This window comes from Phragmites australis, chromosome 10, assembly GCF_958298935.1.
Source record: "Phragmites australis chromosome 10, lpPhrAust1.1, whole genome shotgun sequence".
NCBI lineage: Eukaryota > Viridiplantae > Streptophyta > Magnoliopsida > Poales > Poaceae > Phragmites > Phragmites australis.
Genome location: NC_084930.1, coordinates 22,748,831 through 22,771,386, shown reverse-complemented (window position 1 = coordinate 22,771,386; position 22,556 = coordinate 22,748,831). Strand labels below are relative to the sequence as shown.

The following is a 22,556-nucleotide window of genomic DNA, read 5'->3' as shown; positions in this document are numbered from 1 at the left end:
TGATATTTCATTGAGTATTCATACAATTTTCTGTTTCATTTTGATATTACAGTGCCAAATATTGAAATAGTTGCATGGATTAATCCTTCAAACTTTTACATATGTAGGTGGCAAGATGGCATGGCCAGAGTTGTTGGGAAAGAAGGGCAAGGAGGAAAAAGCTGTGATTGAGAAATAGAATCCTTATGTTAATGCTGCGATTTATGCTCTACAAGATGCCATTGTTACCAACGACTACTGCTGCACTCGTGTTAGGATCTATGTGGATTGCAAAACTAGTTGTGACTACGAAAAAGCTGAGGTGATCCAAGTCCCAAAGGTTGGGTGATGAACAAGTTATGTTTTATCTGAGATTACATATGCATAGGCCCACAATGGACACACTTAATAAGCCAGAACAGGAAGATTCAACTGCAAAAAGCTCACAATTTCCCTCGTGCCATGAGACATGGATTTTTGTCAACGTAGATTGGATTGAAAGATCGCACTTCTGCTCTTCTCCTATCAGACTAGTCCTTTCTAGCATTAGATTGGCTTACCAACCTCCCGGCTGAATTCACGCCAATGTTATGGAAGTTCCTTCTAAGAAAATAATTTTTTGTCCATGCACATGCAAAAGAATAACATTAATAAAGTTTTCTCCATTTTCCTTTGTTCGTTCACCACTAGTTGTTTTCCTTCACTTTATTTAATCACAAAATTTAATTATCTTAAAATTTTATCCTTGACAAGTGTGTTGACAACTAAATGTTGTTGTTTAGGATGAGAAACAAGGCCGAACCTAGCCAAAGGCATCATCCATTTTTAGCATCACCCCTATTGTTTACCATATACAAGAAATTTGAGTGACACGGCAAGCAAGAGGGTAGCAAAAGGTTATGAGAATGCCTAGATGATGGTCCTAAAGTGTTGTGGTTTGGGAAGCTAGTTTTTTTTCTTCTGAACCTGGTTAGGTTCAGATGCTCCATCGTTCTAATGAGCTGTAAACTTAGGAGGTCTCTCATGAGCTTAGATGTGTGTGTGTGTGTGTGTTTGGCACGCGCAATACCCTAAGTTTGTTGCTAAAATGTTGTGGCCAGTGATTTGAATCAAAACTATGTTAGTGGAAGGAAATATTTGTGGTTACATTTTCAAATATAAGTCACTTTGGAATGGGTACTTTAACTCGGAGGAAACAAAATCATGAATATTACTACTATTTCAAGATAACCCATAACCACAACATTTAATGCACAAACTAATGAACCACCTGAAAAGGAAAAAAAAATGAAAACATTGATGTAAACAATAATGCACTCGTTCACTTTTATAGATAAATGAGCACAACAATAATGCATAGAAAATATATTTATGTAAACATGATGTTCAAAAATCATGCCTATTTTTAACAATGGCAATATAAATTTTGTAAACATAAAACCACAAGAAATACACTTCGCATTTATATGGAATTGTAATCTTTCTGAAAAGTTACGGCATCATACAAATATTTTAGCCATGATACAAAATCTCTTGATTCGATTCATGGGATTTGGATTCAACAATAATTGTCTAACTAATGCATTTGAACAGTTCACAGACAAATCATTAATAATGTCTCACTATATTATTTCTGACTATAAATATGGCCTCACCCCTCACACACGACACAAGAGAAACTATCAAGTATCAACCATGCCAAACCATGTTGAATGGGTCTGCAGAGTCATTATATTGTTTTTTACTATAAATATGGTTTCATATCTTACTCTCCACACAACACAAGAAAAACAACAAAGCCATGTCATACCATGTTGAGCGGGCCTACCTCTCACTTCCTGTTTACCATAAGATTTTGAAATTCTGTATAATTCTTAACATTATTATTGTACTACTACTAGCAAGAATACATTAAATGCACCTGTTGTTTCATTTGAATTGTTAGCATATTATGTTAGTAATTGCATTTTATTGCCTTAATAATGCTCCAACACTTTATGTTCAATATCTACAATAGGTGGCAAGTTGGCCTAGCCAGAGCTGTTGGTCAAAAGGGGAAAATAAGCAAAGTCTGTGTTGGGGGAACACCTCTAGAGATATTTAAACGGTGCATTGTGATATTAATATAGTTGTCATAGTATCTTAGCCACCACGTGGTATGTGAAGAGGTAAAATGCCAAAAGTACCGCTCTAAGCATGTGATTGTAATATAATATCTTAGGGGTAGATCGGTAATTTCCTCTGTCTCTTCTCTCTATAAATATGCCCTCCAAGGACAGGAGAGAAAGGACCCCAGTGGTTTTTTCCCATTACACAAATGATATTTCTCTCGCTCTCTCCTTTCCACTGACAGTCTCCATCTCCAAGCTTGATCCTCCTCTTATGAGCGATGCTCTCACCGTATCTGTTCGGGGCACGCGCTCGTGCCCTGAAAACATGTCGTTTGTGGGAATGCGAACAAAGAGCCTTGCTGGAAGGAGAAAGTGAGAGAAAGCACCAAGCGTCGCGAGCAAGACGCCAGCGTGGAGGCTACCTCCGGCCCGGTTTAATTCATGTGCAGCGACCACACCCTCTGTGCGAGTGAGCTGTGGCCAAAACTGCGTGCATACACGCACACTAGCCCGTACTTGGCTACACCTGCAACTGCGAGCCGAAGTATGCCCTCGTCCACCCTTCGAAGAGAACGCGAAGGCCTCTCGGGCCCCTCCAAACATGTCTAGGATAAAGGGGATATAGTTGCGAGCACCACTACATGAGCATGGCCCCACTGGCGTCTTGCGAGTGAAGAGCTTGCGCTTGCATCGGCCCAGGCGAGCGTGAACGACAACTGTGGCATGCTACGAGCCGCTCCCAAGACCGTCCGGAGGCAAAGCATGTATGAGTGTGGTTCCCCATGCCCCTCCAGCCTCGAGCGAAGGCTAACCCATGTGAGAGCAAAAGCAAAGGTAAAACCGATGCAAACCTCCACGCAAAAGGTAAGTGCATGCACCCATTTATTGTGCAGCAGTTAGATATACCCTATTCATCACTAGCGTCAGTTGGTGGTCATTTGGACCTGTAAGTGGACTAGCTAGTACACCTGCTAGTATTTTCATCGTTACATGCTATTCTCTGGGCAAACATCCACTGCACCTAGTCGTTGTCAGCTTTGGGGCGTTGGAAACCTTCGTTTGTTAACATCAAAGATCTACAACAAAGCTAGAAAGATAATGGTAAAAAATAGAGTAGACATGTTTAAATACCATGAGATAAGGTTATAAATGCTCCATCATGCATGTAGTTGCAGAGATAGAGCAGGTAGCTAATAAAAAATAGACTATCCCACCTGACACACACACTATCCATAGCAGAGCTTGGCACCGCAACACTTGACAAAAGCTTTTGCGTTCACACCATGACTCATAGATATTTACTCTTGTGGTGTAAGAAATAATAGTATATTTTATTTACCATACGCAGAAGAGATAGTAGCATGCATGTGGATGGTACAGGAGGATAGCTATTAACTTTTGTGGTACCCATGTTTTCTTGTCGCTAGCAAGCTTATCTTGTGTCAGCATGTCAGAACATTTAATGCACCTTTATTGTGGCCACTAGCTCCTATGAGTTGTCATACTATCGTACGCACATTCTAACACACTAAGTAAGAAACCATCAAAGGAGACAAGTAACTTGTGATGGCTGCTCAGTATGCGTCACTAATACACTATTAGTGACGGGTTAAATGACGACCCATCACTAATGTGTGGCTCGGGTTGGGACTCGACCAAGACCCATCACTAATGAGGAGTCATTAGTGACGACGAGGGAACAACCCATCACTAGAGATAGTAGTGATGCGTTACCTCAAAACCCATCCCTAATGATGCAGTTATTAGTCGAGTAGAGAGAGCATACTCATTAGTAACGGGTGACCTCAAACCTTATCACTAATGATAGAGTCATTAGTGATGGGTAGAGAGAGCACAATCATTAGTGACGGGTGATCTCAAAGTTTGTCACTAATTATAGAGTTATTAGTGATAGGTAGAGAGAGCACACTCATTAGCGGGGTTACCTAAAGGCCTGTCACTAATGAGTCAGTCATTAGTGACAAGTAGAGATGGCGTGCTCATTAGTGATAGGTGATAAAGATATCTGTCACTAATGACTGGTCGGATTCTGAGTCATAGCTGGTCGGGTAAAAAATTCATAATTTTTTTATACTAACTTAGATGAGGTTAAACTTTATATGAAAATTGTAGCCCTCGATAAGGTCTACAACTTTGTAGTTGATTATTATTTTTATTTGAAGCAATATAGATGCATAAATAAATATATAAAGATAATAGAAGAAACCACACACAGGGCCATAAACTAAAGTGCTGGATCTAGTGTAAAACTAGTATGAATCATTGAGAAAGACACACATAGGGTCATAAAGATGAACATTGCAAATTCAAAGATTTGTATCATGAGTTTGGTAACTCGGATTGATGAAACATCTGCTCATATAAAATTTCCAGGCAAATTGGAGAAGGTCAATTTTCGACGAAAAACTTCAGAGGTTCTGTCGAGGGTCTTCTGAGCCTTTTTTGGGGTCGCGAAAGGTACAAGTCTAAATATGTGTACTTTTTTCGGATGTGTCTCCTCGTTAGCTTTGAAAGTAGAGGTCAAACATCGAATTCGGACTCTGTATGCAATAGTTATGGCTGTTTTACTGAACACTACACGAGCTAGACACAAACTTTTTCATACAGAGTCGGATGGAGACAAACTTTATATGAACATTGTAGAACTCGGCGAGATCTACAACTTTGTAGTTAATAAAATTTTCATTTAAGATCATTTAGATGTTCAAATAGCGATTCAAACATTCAATCAGAAGATGTCAAAAGGATTGATTTTGGTATTATACTCAACAACGAATGAGATGTGAGATTGTTAGAGGGGTCACGCACACGGAGCTCACTTCTAAGGTCGTGAGTTGAAGTCCTGGAATCGCATGACTTGTGCATGGTTGGGTGCAGTCGAGTGAGCAATGACTTGTTGGGTGCTTGGTCGAGTGTCAAAAAATTTTTCAAACCAAATATTATTTTCCTTTTTTGTTTTTTAAAACACATATTAGTGACAGGTCAGGACCAGACTTGTCACTAATGTGGAGTCATATCACTAATATTTGTCATTAGTGATGGGTCGGATCCAAACTTGTCACTTATGTGTATCATTAGTGACGGGTATTTTACCCATCACTCCCGTCACTAATGAGGGTTATCACCCATCACTAATGTGCATTTCTGAGGTAGTGACAAATGAATACAACTGACCGAGGGTGACCTCGAGCGTGTGCTTAGCTTTAACAGGTTCTCGAGTCGCATCAGCATGTTGTCCGTTAGGCCATTCTAAAGGTCGAGCGCTCCGTGCCGTCTCCACAGACCACGCCAGAGGATGGGCGCTCTAAGATACCTCCATGCTCCATGATGCCTCCATGGCCTCTGCTTCTCTGCACCTCCACATGCTAAGCCGCTGAGCGGGAGCCTCCTAGAGCCACCACGCCAGAGCCTAGCCAGACCATAGCCTCTCCCATACTCTGGAGCCTCGCCATACTTTGGCCTCGATGGTCTCCAGCTTTGCCGACCTTTGGTGCCTCCATACCTCGCCACACTTCAAAGCCTCGCCGGAGCCCTTCCGCTTGCTGGACCACCTCTACGCTCACTGTCGGAGCGTCCACGCTCACAATTAGAGCCCTCCTCACTCACTGTTGGGTCAAGAACCAAACAGGAAGCACACAAGCTCTCAGGGAGCACAAGCAAGCACAGAAGAGAAGCTAACACTCAAACTCAAAGCGAACACACATGTGAGCACATGCACACAGAGAAGAAAGCTAACACTGCTCACACCACAGAAGCTCACAAACTGAATAGACACGAGAGGAACACCTCACGACCGAAGCTCCATCCAGCTTCCGGAACCCACTGCGCTCTACGACCGGAGTCCGTTCGCCTCGCTACTGGCGGAGCCCATCTCTGGCCTCCGGAGTCTTCGGCCATGACTACATCAGAGCCTCCAAGCCGTGCCTACTTTGGCCTCCGGAGTTTCTATCCACGACTACACTGGAACCTCCAAGCTGCGCCTACTTTGGCCTCCGGAGTCTCCTGCCACGAATGCACCGGAGCCTCCAAGCCGCACCTACTCTAGCCTCTGGAGTCTCTAGCCATGACTGCACCGAAGCCTCCAGCCGTGCCACTCCAGCGTCGCCTACACTGGCTCTAATGCCTCCGGCCGTGCCACTCCGGTGTTGCCTACACCAGCTTCGAAGCCTTCGGCCACTCCACTCTAGTATCACCTACACCGGCTCTGATGCCTCTCATTGTGCCACTCCGGCATCGCTCGCACTGGCATCCGAAGCTCCCAGCCACTCCACTCCGGCATCATCTACACCGGCTCTGAAGCCTCCAACTATGGCCAGGCCTCATCCGGCTCACTGACACGCTGGAGACCTCCTCCAAGCTCTTGCCGTACCGGAGACCTCCTCTAGCTTTGATCACCTTCGTGCCGGATTTAGAGCTCCAACCCACCTCGCCGGAGGCCGCACGTACTCACCAAAGGCCAGGAAGTGCTCCGGGCATCCGCGTTAGAGGCCGAGCTGCCCTTCGGCTAACTCTACACTGGAGGCTGAGCTTCGCATGGCGGAAACCTCTCCGCGCATCTCACTGAAGGCCTTTCCTGCTCCCGCCGGAGGCCTCACCCAAAGGCCACTCACCTAGAGCTAGGCTGCCTGCCGGAGCTTCACATCCTCGCCCTGGGTGCTCATGCATTAGACAGGCTAATGTCTGTTTCTTGCTAGCTTTCATCATTGTACTTAGCTTCCCTGTGCATGCATGTTCTACAACTCTGAGCTGCTCGCCAGAGGAGGTGCTCCGGCCATATTCCATGCTGGGGGCCGAGCTCTGGCCGCCCGCGTCAACAGAGGCCACGATTTGGCCGCCACCCTCCATACTCGTCGGCCAAGAAAACCTGCCTCCTCAGGCTACACTGACTACTGCAGGAGCTGGAACGAGCTAGCTTGCCCCTACAAACCATGAGAAGCAATGCGAATTAGCATCTTAGGCCGCATGGGGCAAGTTGGCTACATGCATAATCGATATAATAAGGTACGTGCTAGACCACCAGGCATAGTCTTTGCATGCATTACTTTGCAAGGTACGTGTTACCCTGCTAATGCATGTTCTTTGCATGCATATCCTTTACAAGGTAGTACCGGTGCATAGTCATGCTCATCGTAGGCTGAAAAACCCGATGACCTACCAACATGTTCCAGGGGTCTCAGCGCAGCATGTGTATTTAATGCTTAGCAAGCATGCACTCTTTTCCTCAAAAATAAAAGGAGCAGGGCAATAGGCCACGAACACCATGCCCACGTGTAGTTCTTGCTTTTTGTGATATATGCATGCATGCGCGCACAACTTTCTTTGTTTTTCAGGAGCCAGAAGCAGGACCTTGAGTGGGTCTAGGAGCAAGGAGTGGTTGAGACCCAGCTTCGCAAGGACCAAACTGGTGGACCCCCTCCAGGCGTGCGCGTGAGCCCCTCCAGCCTCGCCGCCTCCGCCTCCGACCCAGCAGGACTCTGGGCATGCGCGCTTGAGGTAACACGCCTGAACTTCTATTGATCACCAGGTATGCCCCACTGCTACCGTCTCAAGTTTAGCATTGTTGTTTACTTTTGACCTTTACATGACATTCTACTGCAATTTAGCTATTCACTAGCAACAGTAAAATATCAAAACTTAAAGTTATACCTTAGTCTGGCCTGTGCTAAGAATAGCTATCCGACCTAGTCATGACTTATGCTGCAACTAGCTATTCGCTGACAATAGTAGACTGTTAAGCTTAAGCCATATTTGTTCAATAGTAGATAGTAAAACCTAAGTCATATTCCTATTCACAGTAGATAGCAAAACTTATATCTCTATTCACAGTAGACAACAAAACTTAAGTTATATCTTAGTTTGGCATGTGTTAAAAATAGCCGTCCGACCGAGTCATAACTTATACTATAACTAGCTATTCACCGATAATAGTAAGGTACTAAACTTATCTTAAGCTCTGCCTTTGCTCAAATAGTATATAGACATTAAAACCCTCCTCACCGATAGCATAGCCTTGGTGACAGAGATGCATTAAAAACCTCCGCTATAGGAGATGTCTTTAAAATCTCCTCACCGAATAGCATAGCCTTGGTGGCAGAGTGTAGTGAAAATGGCCCTATTAGGCTATGATTGTGATTTTGGTGATTAATGACAACATAATCAATGTGACTAATATGTTTGTCAAGTATATATTTTAGTATGTCTCATGTATGCAATACATAAAGAAGTCATCGCAGCCGGGATAAAGTTTGGTTGAATTAGAGAAGTCTCAGAAAAAACGTACTAACCAAATGGTCCGGTACTAGAAGAATTGTATGCACGAGAGCTTTATGTCCAGAGGCAGTTATACCTCACCAGATGGTCCGGAGTCAAATGGGCAGAAGTAGCGGAGCATTGTTGACAAATGGGAGAATGCAGATGGCTTCACTAGACGGTCCGGTGATCACCAGAGGATCACACTGGACTAATTCTTGCAGAGAAGAAACTAAGCACAGAAGAACGAAGATCAACTCACTGGAAGGTCCGGTACCTGTGTCGTACACACTGAAGTATTTCCTGCAAAAGCATTTCCAAGTGTTGAAGATTGAAGAATACCTCACCGAATGGTCTGGTGATATGTGTTGTGTACATCAGAGATTTACACTAGAGCAATTTACACAGAGAGACTGCAGGCTCGGATAGCTCAACACCGGATAGTCCGATGATGTAGATGATATATATATTGGAGTGTCCGATGTTCACAGATTCTTTGAGTGGAAGTTCAACAGCTAGTTTCTGAGGTTGTACTCACCGGATGATCCAGTGTTACTACTACTATTGTCACCAGATCATCCGGTGTTAACAGCTTTTCTGAGTCGTGGGAAAAATAGCTAGTTAGTGAGTTTGAGGCTATAAATACCCCTCTGTTCAATCATTTGAATGTGTGGCTATCCAGAGAAACTCATATACACATGAGAGGATATCCAAGCTACCAAAGTGCTTAAAGTGATCATCTAAGGTGATTAAGCACAAGATTAGAGTGTTTAGTGCTTATATGCCTAGAGTGAGTTGTAGCTAGGAGCTGCAACTTGAAGAAGGGATCAATGAGTGACCTTAGCTTGTACCAAGTGGTACGCCGATGCCTTGGAGTCTTGGTGACTCGCCAGCAACTTAAGCTGGAGTTGCTCAAGCTTGTTAATCCCCTGACTTGATATGGAGCGGTTGCAAAAAAATGTGTACAGGGATGCGGAGACCCTTGCCTTGGAGGCTCAAGCTCCGAAGTGATCACAGTGGTAAGCGCCCGAAAGAAAGGCTAGTAACGAGGCCTTGCCTTGGTGGCTTGGCGGCTCAAGAGTCACGACCGGGTGCCGACCGAGAGTATATCCTTGGTGGAGCTCTAACGTGGACTAGGGGTGTCATTCATACTATCGATACCATTGGATAAAAATCCATTGGATAAAAATCCATTGTGCCGAATTTGCTCTCTCTACCTTATTTACTCTTCTGTATTTATATTCTTGCAATTTACCTTCCTAGACAGGTTGCAATTTCTTTTGAATGGAGACACTAGATAAACCTAGATCACTTTTAGATAGAAATTGAGATATGTTTATCTTGTGAAGATTTTTGAGCCAATTTGGTTTAGGTTTCTAAGTGTTCTAATTCACCCTCCTCTTAGGACGTCACCGATCCTCACACGAAGAGGTCTTAAAAACCTATCGTATAAACCCTTTGACATCTTGAAGAAAAATCCTCCATGCCAGAGAGGTGCAAAATCCTCCGACATCTTGAAGGCAAAACCTCTGTGCCGGAGAGGTGCAAAACCCTCTGACATGTTGAAGGCAAAACCTCTATGCCGGAGAGGTGCAAAACCTTCTGACATCTTGAAGGCAAAGCCTCCATACTAGAGAGGTGCAAAATCCTCCAACATCTTGAAGGCAAAACCTCCGTACCGGAGAGGTGCAAAACCCTCTAACATCTTGAAGGCAAAATCTCTGTGCTGGAGAGGTGCAAAACCTTCTAGCATCTTGAAGGCAAAACCTCTATGCTAGATCAGCATTAGACCATCCGTCATCTTGAAGACCTAGCTAGCCTCCGTGATGGATGTGGCATGCACCCTCCGGCATCTTGAAGGCAAAGCCTCCGTGCCGGATTAGCATTGGACCATCGGTCATCTTGAAGGCCTATCTAGCCTCCGTGACGGATACGATATGCACTCTCCGACATCTTGAAGGCAAAGCCTCTGTGCTGGATCAATATTGGATCCTCTGTTATCTTGAAGGTCTAGTTAGCCTCTGTGACGACTGTAGCATGCACCCTCCGGCATCTTGAAGACCTAGCTTCCGTGCTGGACCCGTGAGGACCCTACGGCATCTTGGAGGCTTAGCCTCTGTGCCGGAGAGGTCTAACACTTTACACTCCAAAAAATACATAGGTCATGACAAACCGCTAGCCAACGTAAAATTCAATTTTGCCCCCAACCAACGCAACTAAGCGCCCTTAAAAAATCGCACTGTCCAGTCGCTAGCGGTCACAGAGTGCAAGGGGGCCAGGAAAAGGGAGACAAATGAAACGTTGGTACGAACAAAGTTAAAAGGTGAAAATCAACACAATACAATTTCATTCATACATCATACATACGTACATAGGCATTCGTGTGGTACAACCGCCTTAGAAGGTTCCTTGCCTCAGCTAAAGCCATGCCATTAGCGCTAATAGAGCACACCCTCCGCCCACTCATGGCCAAAAAGCACAAGGGGGCCAGGGAGTCAGGGAGCCAAAAGGCTTGGTCGATCCTGCACAAGTTACAGAATTTTGCTACTCCCTGTCAGAACATATTATGTTCGAAACCCTCCGGCATCTTGAAGGCAAAACCTTCCGTGCCAGAGAGGTAATTATTCTCCAAATAATTACATGAATAATGCAGGAGCTGAGATTCCAACAAACTTGAGTGGGACTCAGAATATGTTGGCTCCGGATGGCCCCATGTCACCTTAGCCTCGCCATCGACTCCACCTCCGGCATCCACCGCTAAGGGGGTAGTGGGCTGCCTCAACCTTGCCATCGACTCCACCTTCGGCTTCCACCGCCGAGAGCTCTGGATAGCTCTGCCCCATCATGCTCCTCAGCCTTGCCATCGACTCCACCTTCGGCATCCACCGCTAAGGGGGTAACGGACCGCCTTTGACTTCCACCGCTAAGTGGGTAACAGGCTGCCTCAGCCTCCGTCCCTAGATTCCACAGCTGAGAGCTTCGGAAGGCTCTACCCCGCCATGCCCCTCAGCCTCGCTGTTGACTCCACCTCCGGCATCCACCACTGAGAGGGTAGCAAGCCACCTCAGCCTTGCCGACAACTTCGCCTCCGGCATCCACCGCTGAGGGGGTAGCGAGCCGCCTCAGCCTCGCCGATACTCCATCTCTGGCTTCCAATGATGAGGGAGTAGTGGGCTACCTCAGCCTCACTGTCTACTTAGCCCCCGACTTTCGCCGTCGAGGGCTCCGAACAGCTTTGCCCCCGTCACGCCCCTCAATATCGACGTCAACTCCACCTCTGACATCCACCGCTGAGGGGGTAGCAGGCTACCTTAGCCTCGCCATCGACTCCGCCTCCGACTTCTGCCATCGAGGGTTCCAGATGACTCTGCCTTCATCCCGCCCCTCGGCTCCACCGACAAATTCACCCCCAGCTTCACCGTGACGCTCCGATCGATCTAACCTCCGTCGAGCATCTTCATGGGCTCTGGACCATGTCACCTCCATCAAACCTCGTCGCCGTCGCTTGAGAGGTTTTACAAAGACGAGAAGCTGTTCGAGGTATCCTAACACCTAGGTGGGGCTGGAGCTAGTTCTTTGATCATCCGCTCGCCCCTCATAACCTTGTTGCCGCAGATGAGGCGGTACTATTGGGGGAACGCTTTAACCTGGAGATATTTAAACGATGTACTATGGTATTACTATAGCTGCCATAGTATCTTAATCACTACGTGGGGGTGAAGGGATGAAATGCTAAACGTACCCATCTAGGTATATGATTGTAACATAATATGTTAAGGGCATACCAGTAATTTCCTTTGCCCATTCTCTATAAATATGCCCTTCAAGGCTAGGAGAGAAATGATCTTAGTGATTTTTTTCCATTACCCAAATGATATTTCTCTCGTTCTTTCCTTTCCACTCACAGGCTCCGTCTCCAAACTTAAGCCTCCTCTTATGAGTGAGACTCTCACCGTATGTTCGGGGCATGCACTCGTGCCCAACAGTCTGTGATTGAGGAGATGCCTGACGTTGAAGCAGTTTATGTTCCCCTTCATGCTGGGGTTACTGGTGATTACTGCTGCAACCATGTTAGGATATGGTTGTACTGCGATATCAATGGCGACTATGAAAATGCCAGGGTCACTGCAGTTCCAAAGATTGGATGATGCACACATGCATGGACCTAATTGCTGGGGAAAATGTTTACCAATTCCTCATGTTACCATAAGAAATAATTAATTATATCAATAAAGCATCCTCCCCTTTTTCCATATTGACAAGTAATTAATTTATGAAATTAGAAACAACTAATAAGGCACCCCAATCCCTCCGTATGCCTCAACCTCCTTCTCACTCCCCTTGCTGCTGCCTGACATGTCGTAGCAAGCTACATCCGAGGAATGGTCCCGTTGCCATCGCTACTCATGCTCTTATCTTCCGAATTCTTTACCTTCTCTTCCCAACCTCAGGCAATCCTCAACTTCAATGCTGCGACTTGAAAGGGAAGCTACACAAGATCTAGACTTCCCTGAGTAATGTGGTCTGTGAATTGCCAGTCTGGTATAGTCAGGACACATCCACACATATAAGTACATCATGATACTGATTTTGTAGTTCATGATTAGGAAAACTATTGCAGACCAGTTGTAGAATAGTTGTTCTGTTCTGTACCACCCGGAATTACTAAACCGCAAACAGAATTTACTAAAACTCGGACAAAAATAGTCTGTACTAAAACACTATTTAGTAAATCTGAACTTACGATTCGGTAATTCAGTACATCCAAACAGCCGCTTGGACAATTTTGGGTGGTGTTTCTACCGGTGAAGGGTCGAAGTCGTATGCTCTACATGAAAATTCTTATGGATAATCTTCAAAATTCGGAGAGCAATCCTGCTAATTAATCACTCATAGAATAGGAGACAAGAACCACCAAATGATTCATCTTTATTTCTTATCCGGTTCGTGATGCATGAACTGAGGAACCCATCCATACTCATGATCATAACCGCGATGTCATCCACAAGCAGATGCTAATTTCTTGCCACTCCGATTCAGCACCCGTAGAGTGATCCTAAAACCAGAGCCCGGAGCTGTCAGTTGCCGGAGTTGAGGACGGCGTCGATCTTGTCCTTGAGGTGCGCCTCGTCGTCCTCGAGCCGTGCGGCGGCGGCGCCCTTCTCCCACCGGATCAGCATCGGGACACCTCCGAGCCTAAACCGGGGATCCACCCTCCACGGGTACGCTGGGTCGCGCCACGTGGGATTGTCCCCGACGTAGGCGCGCAGGAGCACCGCTCCCTCCCAGCAGCGCCTCCAACTTCTCGTAGATCACCGGCTCCGCCACGTTGCAGTCTGGTGCGCACCGCACGACGGTGAGTAAGGACCACTACGTACCGTGGAGAAAAGCCAATCGGTGGACTGGAGCTTACCGGGGCACCAGGTGAGGGAGGAGCCAGGGTCGCGGTCTGCGAGGAAGAGCAGCAGCTTCACACAGCTGCCGTCGTCGGAGGGGGAAGCAAGGAGGCGTTCGAAGTTGGCGTCGAAGTAGGCGAGTGTCGCGTCCACCTCCTCCACCGTCATCTCGCCCTCCCTTCGGCCTCCTGACCTGACCTTGCCTAGCTTCTCTTGGAAGTAGGGGAGACGACGAGACGGCTGCCGGGTTTTATCTCCGTGGTTTACGGGAGCGCGTGACACCTTTTTTCCCTCCTGTTTCCCCGGCGCACTGCCAGGTGGGACCCACGCAGCGTGTCGCTTACGAGAGCCAGAGAGTTTGGGCCTTCATTTAGGACGGGCCGATGAACTGATGTGGGCCGAGGACTCTATTGATCCAGCCCAGCAGCTCCGCGCAACCAAGCGCGCTCCGCATTGCACCCAAGTCCACCCGAGTCCGCCCATCGTCTCTCTCGCCTTCCCCGTGTCCCCAATCCGCTCCGGCCTCCGCCGCTCTTTCCTCGTCCCGTCGCGTGATCCGCGGCCGCCGCGATGCACGACCCGTCGGAGATCCGCAACCTCCCCATCGACATCGCCTTCGGCCGCCTCCTGGAGTGGCTGGTCGACCGCAAGCGGGTGCCGCACGACTGGAGGAAACGCCTCGCCGGTATACGAGCCCGGGTCGCCGCCGCCTTCGCCTCCCTGCCCCGTGACCTCCACCCCTCGCTCCTCGCCCTCGAGCCCGAAGGTAAATCCTCCCTCCTTCTCCGGCTTTGTTCCCAGCCGTGCGGCGTCAGTGCAGTGATCAGATTTCACGGATTCATCACGCTCTTAAACCCTCGCCCAATCCCTTCTTTAGCTTGCTTGCTTGAGGCGCGATTCGGTAGTTCCTCTGTCTGTGGAATGTAATTGTTTGCTTTGGATTAGAAATTGGGTATCTTGAAGCGAAGAAGATATACAGCATCCTGCTGGACTCCAACACCGAGAGTCGCAACATATTTGGGCGCCTGACGGGATCTGCGGTAAGAATTAGTTTTCTTCTATGAGACGATTGCACTGGCGTTTGTATGAATTGACTTACGCTTTGATACAATTGCTATTTCTAGGGTGAATGGGAGTCCATCGTTAAAGCTTACGAGAAGGACCACGTCTTCCTTGGAGAGGCGGCGCAGATCATGGTCCAGAATGTCAACTACGACATGTACAGAGTTTCTTCTTGATTTTGATTTTGACAACTGACTAAATTTGTGCTTGACTGAGCTTGGCCATGACTAATTTTACTTGCTCTTTTGGCTGGCTCAAGTCCGTATCAGAGGAAGCAGATGCAGAAGACACAGCAGCAGCTTGCAGAACTCGACCGAAGGGAGGCTGACATTAAGCGGCTCGCAGCTTTGTCGGCTAGCAGATATGTAGAAGCTTGCCAGGAGCTTGGTCTGCAGGTCAGCTTCTCTATCTGATTGGCACAGATTGGGTTGTATGCCTTTTTACTGCATTGCTCACTACACCATATTCACATGACATGCAACATTTCCACTTGTTTTAAACTCTGTCATCTGCAGGGAATGAATGTGCGGGAAGAACTAATAGAGTCTGCAAAAACACTTCCATCTACATTTAGCAAAATCTTGGAAGTGCTGAACAGTGATGCTGTCTCAAAGTCCATTGAGTACTACACAACTTTTGTTAAGGACTGCCATACCGAGGATAAGGTATAATCAGGACTATGTAGAATGTATCAGTTATTGAATACAGAAATTGTTGCTGCCAGAAACTTCTATGAATGTTAACCGCTTTGTTCTTCTGAACATCAGGGAACCTGTGACTCTGTGCTACACAATTTGAAACAGTTGCAGGCTAATCCACCTTCCCTCCATGTCTCAGTATGTACCGAGGTGGAAGGTTCCCTTGGAGAGGCATTGAAATCTCATGGGTCTACTGTGAGCGGAGGACAAATCGCCTCAAATATCCCCGCAGATGATATTGATTGGGACATTTCTGTGGATGCTAATGGAATTGATTGGGACATTGGTGCTGTGGAACAATCTGTCGAAGAATCTGGTGACGGTTTTGGATCGTATGAAATTATTGACGCTAATATAGAGCTGGCAGGTTCTGAAAATTATAATGTTAGTGTCTCAGATAACCCATCTGTGAACAAAGAGGGTCTTACATCCAATACATCCGAATCTGAGATTTGCTGGGACATCACTGCTGATAATTCTGAAGAAATCGTGCATGATAATGCTAATATGCAGAATGCTCCATCTGAATTTGGGCAATCTAAAATGTTGGCTGAAGACAGAAGTTGGTTGCTGGAGAAGGAATACAGGAATGATATTCTGGATGATTTACTTGAGGCACGTTATGACCATTTTTATGCCCCCTTCTAGCTTTTTGATGTTGCAATTGAAATTTGCTTTAGAATAATGTTGCATAATTTCATCAATATGCATGCCTAAAGTCCTTTATTTTTGTCTATGCTGAATACTAATGTTATCTATTCGTAATTCAGTAGATGACAATTGTTTTTATTGTATGAGGCTGCTTTTGCCACACATCCTCATTTATTTCTGTTATGCTGTTGCTCATTAGTTTATTACAACTGAAACAGGTAAAATCATTTTTGACCCAACGTTTAGGGGAGATGAGGAATGCTGATACATCATCTTTACAGCATCAGGTGCAAGCTGTCTCACCTTTTGTTCTCCAACAGTATGCTCCTGATAGTTTGGAGAATATGCTTGTAGAAGTCTCCTCAGCAATTTCTTTGCTCACTAACCAGAAGACTATTGACCTTATAATGATCCTTAACTCTAAAAGGTAAGACATTACGAAGCTTCATGCTCTCGATTATGTTTTCCATTACTACCAAAGTGGTGCACTAATTATTCATCGGTGTATTTTCAAAGTCTGGCATTGTCAACAGCTTTTCCTCCATGAATGAATGATGTTTCTACTTTCTACATTTTCTTTAACTGAATATTGTTTATTTCCTCTTCCCAAGGTTTCTAGACAGATTAGTGTCAACCCTAGAAGAGAAGAAACACCATGAGGTAAAACTACGTGAAGGTTTAGGTGATTTATCTGTTAAGCGCATGGAACTGCAAAACGCAATGTCATCATCGTGGCCAAAACAAGTAAGTGAAAATTCTTTCTTGCAAAACTTGGCTACTGCAAAATACTTGTTTGGCACTTGCTAAGACACACTCTAAAAACATTATTCATCTGATGGAGGATGCAAAAATCCTGGCCATTTGCTAGTAGACTCTCTCCGCTGCTCAAACACACCACAAGACTGTTTGTTTGCTGGTGGACATAGGAAAATACCATTTCTGAATGTCTAGATTGTTTGCCAGCAAATGACAACAAATTTCTAGTGCCAATTGGCCAAATAGCTTTGTGGTGTGCCCCAGCAAATGCTGGCCAAGTACTGTGCCCAGAAGCCAATTTTGAACCTCCTTTATCTCACCATTCAATTACATGTATACTTCTGTTCTCAATGGACTAAAATAAAACATCGTGAAATAGCATATGATATTTGATCCATGTAAAGCTGTCATCTAAATCAAATAAGAAAAGAAGTGTTGTGAAAATTTGTGTTCTTGTTCTTAGATTTTATATTTGATCGGTGCGCATGGCGGACTTTGCAAAACAGAGTCTTTCGTCCATCGCGTGCTAATCAACTAAAAGACTAGTAGGTCTCCTTGTGCTTTATGTAGCCAATAAGTGTGTGCTAATTTGCTAAAAATAGAGTCTGCTAGTTATTTATTCTTCTATATATTTTACAGGAGGCAGCAATTACGAAAACAAGGGAACTAAAGAAGCTGTGCGAGGTAACACTGTCATCTCTTTTCGATGGCAGGCCAGTGCATGTAATTGGAGAGATCAATACTTTACTGAGCTCGAGTGTTAGTCAATTAGCTGGATGACTGTATCTTTTTCTTGTACCAAATAAGATGGAATATAAATAAGGTTATTATCTTTTGGTATATACTTTTGAAATTTGTGATTTCCTGCTCTTGTGTTACTTTACTGCTTGAAACTTTCTTAAAGTACATATGCAAGAGTATGACTTAAATTAATGTTGAATATCGTAGAATGCAGTTGAGGGGCGAAGAAAGTAATATGTGGTTACAAAAGGTTCATTCATCAATGAACAATGATTCAATCTATGTTCTAAAAAAGTTCACTGGTACTTGATCAGTCTGCTACTTTCGGGTTTTTTCGTCGTAAAGGGTTAGCTATGAAGCGTAATTGTCCAATAATACGGGAACTAGAAGGCATGGGCAACTTGTTCCCTATAAATGGCCAGTTACAAGGCTTAACTAGCTGATTTTTGGAACCTTGATTTTAATTGTTTGAATTTGTTCCTGTTCCTCAGTCATATGTATCAGTTGTGTGTAACATCTAATATATGCTTACGATGCAAAAAGGTCATTTTGTGATTGATATGATTGTGTTCTTAACTTTCGGAGCCAGCATGACGGACTATAATAGATTACCTATCATGCATTTTTTTCAGTGTTACTGTAGAAATACTAGCATGCTCAGGGAAACTACAATCCAATCACTTATCTCAACTTGACTTTATGAGAATCATTTATACCGCTGAAAGCTGGATAGTACAACAAAATGTAGATGCTACACTGATAATGTTGCTCCATAGAAAAAAATTTGCACATTACAAAATTTTATTATTTAAGGAAATTCTGAAACCATTTGCTGAAACGCTTTGGATATCTTTTCATACCGTCCTTGTAGTCGACATAATTAATACCAAATCTCACAGTATAACCATCCATCCACTCAAAGTTGTCAAATAGCGACCATGCAAAGTATCCTCATACATCAACTCCTTCCCTGCCATGTCATAATAGCACTTTGATTTTGGTCCAGATACTTGAAGCATCTTAATATTTTAAGTTACATTTTTATGATAGTAGTAGTCAAAGTATATGCATCTAAAAGCAATCAACCATCAAACTTACTTGAAGGCTCTTTGAACGTAGAATAGGTGTTGCCGGTAGAATTCTATTCTTGTATTGTCAATTAAGGCTTCTTCAAGCTGCAGGTTTCATTGTTAATTTCATCAACACCTGCAGCATAAGTAGTTTTATCAGCTACTGCTCTGGCTTCCTGGGTAATGCAGTTAGGCTGTTGTACCATTTTCTGTGATGTAGATTGTAGGATTGTTGTATGTCTTCTTCGTGTATAGCAGTTCTTCGATCCCTTTTGGATAGATGTAGAACCAAGGAGATCCAGCCTTGATACAACGACATTTCAGTGTTACCATGCCCTTTATGCATCTGCAATCTGTTTCTAATTTTCCATGCTAAATACCTAGATTATCTATAGGATGAGCCTATCATCATCTACTGTGTTACCACTATGGAACATAATCTTAAGTGAGTCCTTTATCATCGACCTAGTTACTATCAAACATGATGCAAGATGATTTTTCTTTTTGATGAAGTCATACCTTTGGACCAATAGCTGCCCCGTTTCTTTCGACTGTTGTTGCATGTAGAGAAAATACTTGTTCACCCAAGTTATTTGAATGTAGAATAGAAATAACATGGCTTTCACAATTACCTGTTTGGTTAGTCAGTGAATCAGTGTTGTAGCTTTTGTTTCCATTGTTATTTTGTTTCGTGTTCTGAGCATATCTTGCAGTATAGTAATTGATGCCGATGAAGTCGAATGATCCATTTATGGCCTTTGACTGCTCTTTTGTGAATCTTGGTAATCCATTACCAACCAGTGTTCTCATGCTGAGTGGATAATCTCCCTTAGTTAAAGGATCCATGAACCTGTTCAAATTATTACTGAATTATGCGAATAAAAATGTTTAAAGATTCTTTCCTGTTTTGATGGCATGAAATTTCAAGGAAGGAGCCTGAAGTCTATCTACTACAGAATTAGATGAAAACTCACCATTAGGGATGCAAGTTCTGTATTTTTTGGGGCATTGGGCCGACTCAAAACTAAAAAATTGAACTAGAGATTTACTCCCACCTAATTAAGTTAAGAAAAAAAAAATGAACTAAGTAGTGACCCAGAACTACCCATTAAGTACCCACTTGCATCCCTACTCACCATCCATACATAAAGTCCCTTGCATCCTTATCTTGCTTGGAATTTGAGTATGGAATCATCCAATTGCTGACTATAGTAATTCCTAGTTTTCCTTTTTGGGCCCCCCTCCATGATTAATGAGTATCATTATTAAGTGTAAACAATCAAGCTGGTTAAATATAGAAAATGATATAATGAGTATCAAAGCCTAGTTTTTTTTTTTTTCCAGTGGCTAAAGCTATCTAAACAAGTTGGCTGGACACCTACATTCTCTTGTTTCTTGTTTGAGACACCTTTTATGTTCTAGTTCTGTTGTCAATCTTTAAGTAGAACTCTAGAAGATATCTGGTGCTGCTATCTCTTGTTTGTAGGAGCAGATTGTGACTTTAGGCTGTTTATATAATATATCTGAATGCCGTGGTTCTACTCTTAGAGACCTAAGTGTATAAAGATCTTCGATCAAAGTAGTTAGAAGATTGTCACAATACAAATAGATACACTTGGCATGCTAGAATGCATTTTGTGATATTGATTGTAGATATTTTGATTCCTTTGTTGCTGAAAATGATCACAATCGAGAAATCTAACCTGTACCTGGTATTTGTCTCTGTACACCTGAACTGCTGCTGCATGAGCGAGAAGTTGGTTATGAGCTACAATATAAGGTTCTGTACCTGAGTCTCCCATGCTACATCCTGAATTTTCCCAAGAGGAGCATCTGCCAGGTGCTAATATACCACTGGCATAGCCACCAATGCTGAAACTCTAACGCTCATTGAATGTTGTCCAGTTCTTGACCCTGTCTCCAAACTCCGTAAAACAGATGTTGGCGTAGTCATGGAAGTCTTCCCTGACAATGATGGCTCAACACATTAAGGCGTGATTCTTAGTTTCGTTTAATTTCAATAGCGTTCTTATTACTGATCAGATCGGATAGTTTGGGCTCCATTAAGGAAGAGTTATATGGCCTGATTGTTCAAATTTTACTTACACAATAAACTTGCTCAAGAAGCCACCATACTGCTGTTCTAGTGCTTGTGGGGAGTCCCAGTGAAAAAGGGTCACAATTGGTTCAACGCCTGCATGTTGTTTAGATATTAAGATGCGAAGAGAAATTAGTCTTCGCTACATATGTTTTAAGTATTTACCTTCTGAAATTAGCTTGTTGATGAGGTCGTTGTAGTATTTGATTCCTTCGATGTCGACCCCTCCACTCAGTTTTCCATCTGCATCCATGCCAATGGTCCATCATTGCATCAGCTAGGGTCTGGGATCAGCCTATGTTTTATTTAATCTAGCTCTATTTTCAGAACTGTCTTAGTGTTTGCCACTGATCAAAGTAAAAGTTTCTTAATTTTTACCGTATTAGATCATCTCCAACAACTGCTTTAAATTTTCATCTTCAAAAATACTATTACATCATCTTTTATCACTGTTACAGTATCTTTTAATTTTTCATCTCCAACAGCTACCCTATTTCCTATCTTCTACTACTCATTTTCTCTTTCTGGTCACGCTGTCATTCTCTGTAAATAGTACTTACAGGTCCATACTCTCTCCGCAACACTGTAGCAGTACTGACTGATTTCCAGTGCTACAGTACTTTACGGGGTACTGTAGCACTGGATAACTCCTCTGCTGGAGTTGGTCTTATCAACTCCAAATGGTTGGCTGGGATATGTTGGAAGGTGATAAAATTAGATGCATGCAGCACATCTGAGGTCTATTTAATCATATGTAGCAAGATTATTTTACCATTTGCTGAGGACATTAACCTTTTGTGCATGAGGATAGGCTAGAAGCACTTACTAGGCAGAATTCTTGTCCAAGAAATAGAAAATCTATAGGCATTAAAGCCTATATCCTTCATGATTTTAACATCCTCCTGCATTCAGTGAATGGTATCTGATAAATGTTGGAAATGTGAAAACCGATGGGTAGTTGTGATGGTCATTATACCACAATACCTGGTACCGATGGTAGGAATCAATTGCTATGTCTCCGTTGCTTCCATTTGCTATCTTTTCTGTTGAGAAATTATTGGGGCTTAGAACAATGCATCATACTCTGGATTCTGGATCTGAACAAATCATCCTGCCGTCTAGGAATTTATTCGATATGGCAGGTTAGATGGAGCATTGTTTTCAGAAACGTGCCTTTCGTGCATAGTTAACTTCCTCGTGTGCTTCATTCAGCTGAATTAGTTGACTTTTTCAACTTCTGAGTAGACGCCTCCATATAGTATGTGCAATTCAAGCTAAGAGCTTAAAATGGAGATGATTTTATCTTTTCTTCCTCTTGTTTCACATAGACCAATTGAAGTATTAGATATAAAGAGAGGTCATTGAACTAGCTAATGTATTGCTTCATTCTTCAGATCCTCGACTTTTTTTTTGCACCTTTTGTTACATGCTGTGGACTGTGGCGGTAGACTGGTAGGTCCCAGTGGAGATTACTCACATGCTCTGATTTATCAGCAAGGGTTGTTTGGTACCCGAGTCCAAATAGGGCCCTTAATGAGTTTAATTTTAGTTCATCACTGATCAACTGACCAAATTGCTTAAGTGACTTTCTAAGTCCAATCATAGGTGCTTTTGATGGTCAAAAGACTAAATATTTCTTAGAGCAGGTGGTCAACAAAAATTAAACAATGCCGATCCGGCAGGCTTGTGTGCCATATGTCAGTGTGCATTGATTAAGCATACTA

General features: G+C 43.8%; 1 protein-coding gene and 2 pseudogenes across 1 annotated transcript; 1 reads left to right on the top strand and 2 right to left on the bottom strand.

Annotated features, from left to right (window-relative positions):
* Positions 1 to 13,311: 13,311 nt before the first annotated feature.
* Positions 13,312 to 13,982, bottom strand: LOC133930366 (thioredoxin-like protein Clot; annotated as a pseudogene).
* A 256-nt stretch (positions 13,983 to 14,238) lies between these two features.
* Positions 14,239 to 17,783, top strand: LOC133930363 (CDK5RAP3-like protein). Its single transcript, XM_062376998.1, has 9 exons — positions 14,239 to 14,522; positions 14,702 to 14,796; positions 14,881 to 14,975; positions 15,078 to 15,213; positions 15,334 to 15,483; positions 15,586 to 16,131; positions 16,386 to 16,594; positions 16,779 to 16,911; positions 17,563 to 17,783. The coding sequence occupies exons 1-9, from the start codon at positions 14,327 to 14,329 to the stop codon at positions 17,701 to 17,703; spliced, it is 1,701 nt and encodes a 566-aa protein (XP_062232982.1). The 5' UTR covers positions 14,239 to 14,326; the 3' UTR covers positions 17,704 to 17,783.
* Positions 17,784 to 18,468: 685 nt separating this feature from the next.
* On the bottom strand, positions 18,469 to 21,734 carry LOC133930364 (beta-glucosidase 24-like; annotated as a pseudogene).
* Positions 21,735 to 22,556: the final 822 nt, after the last annotated feature.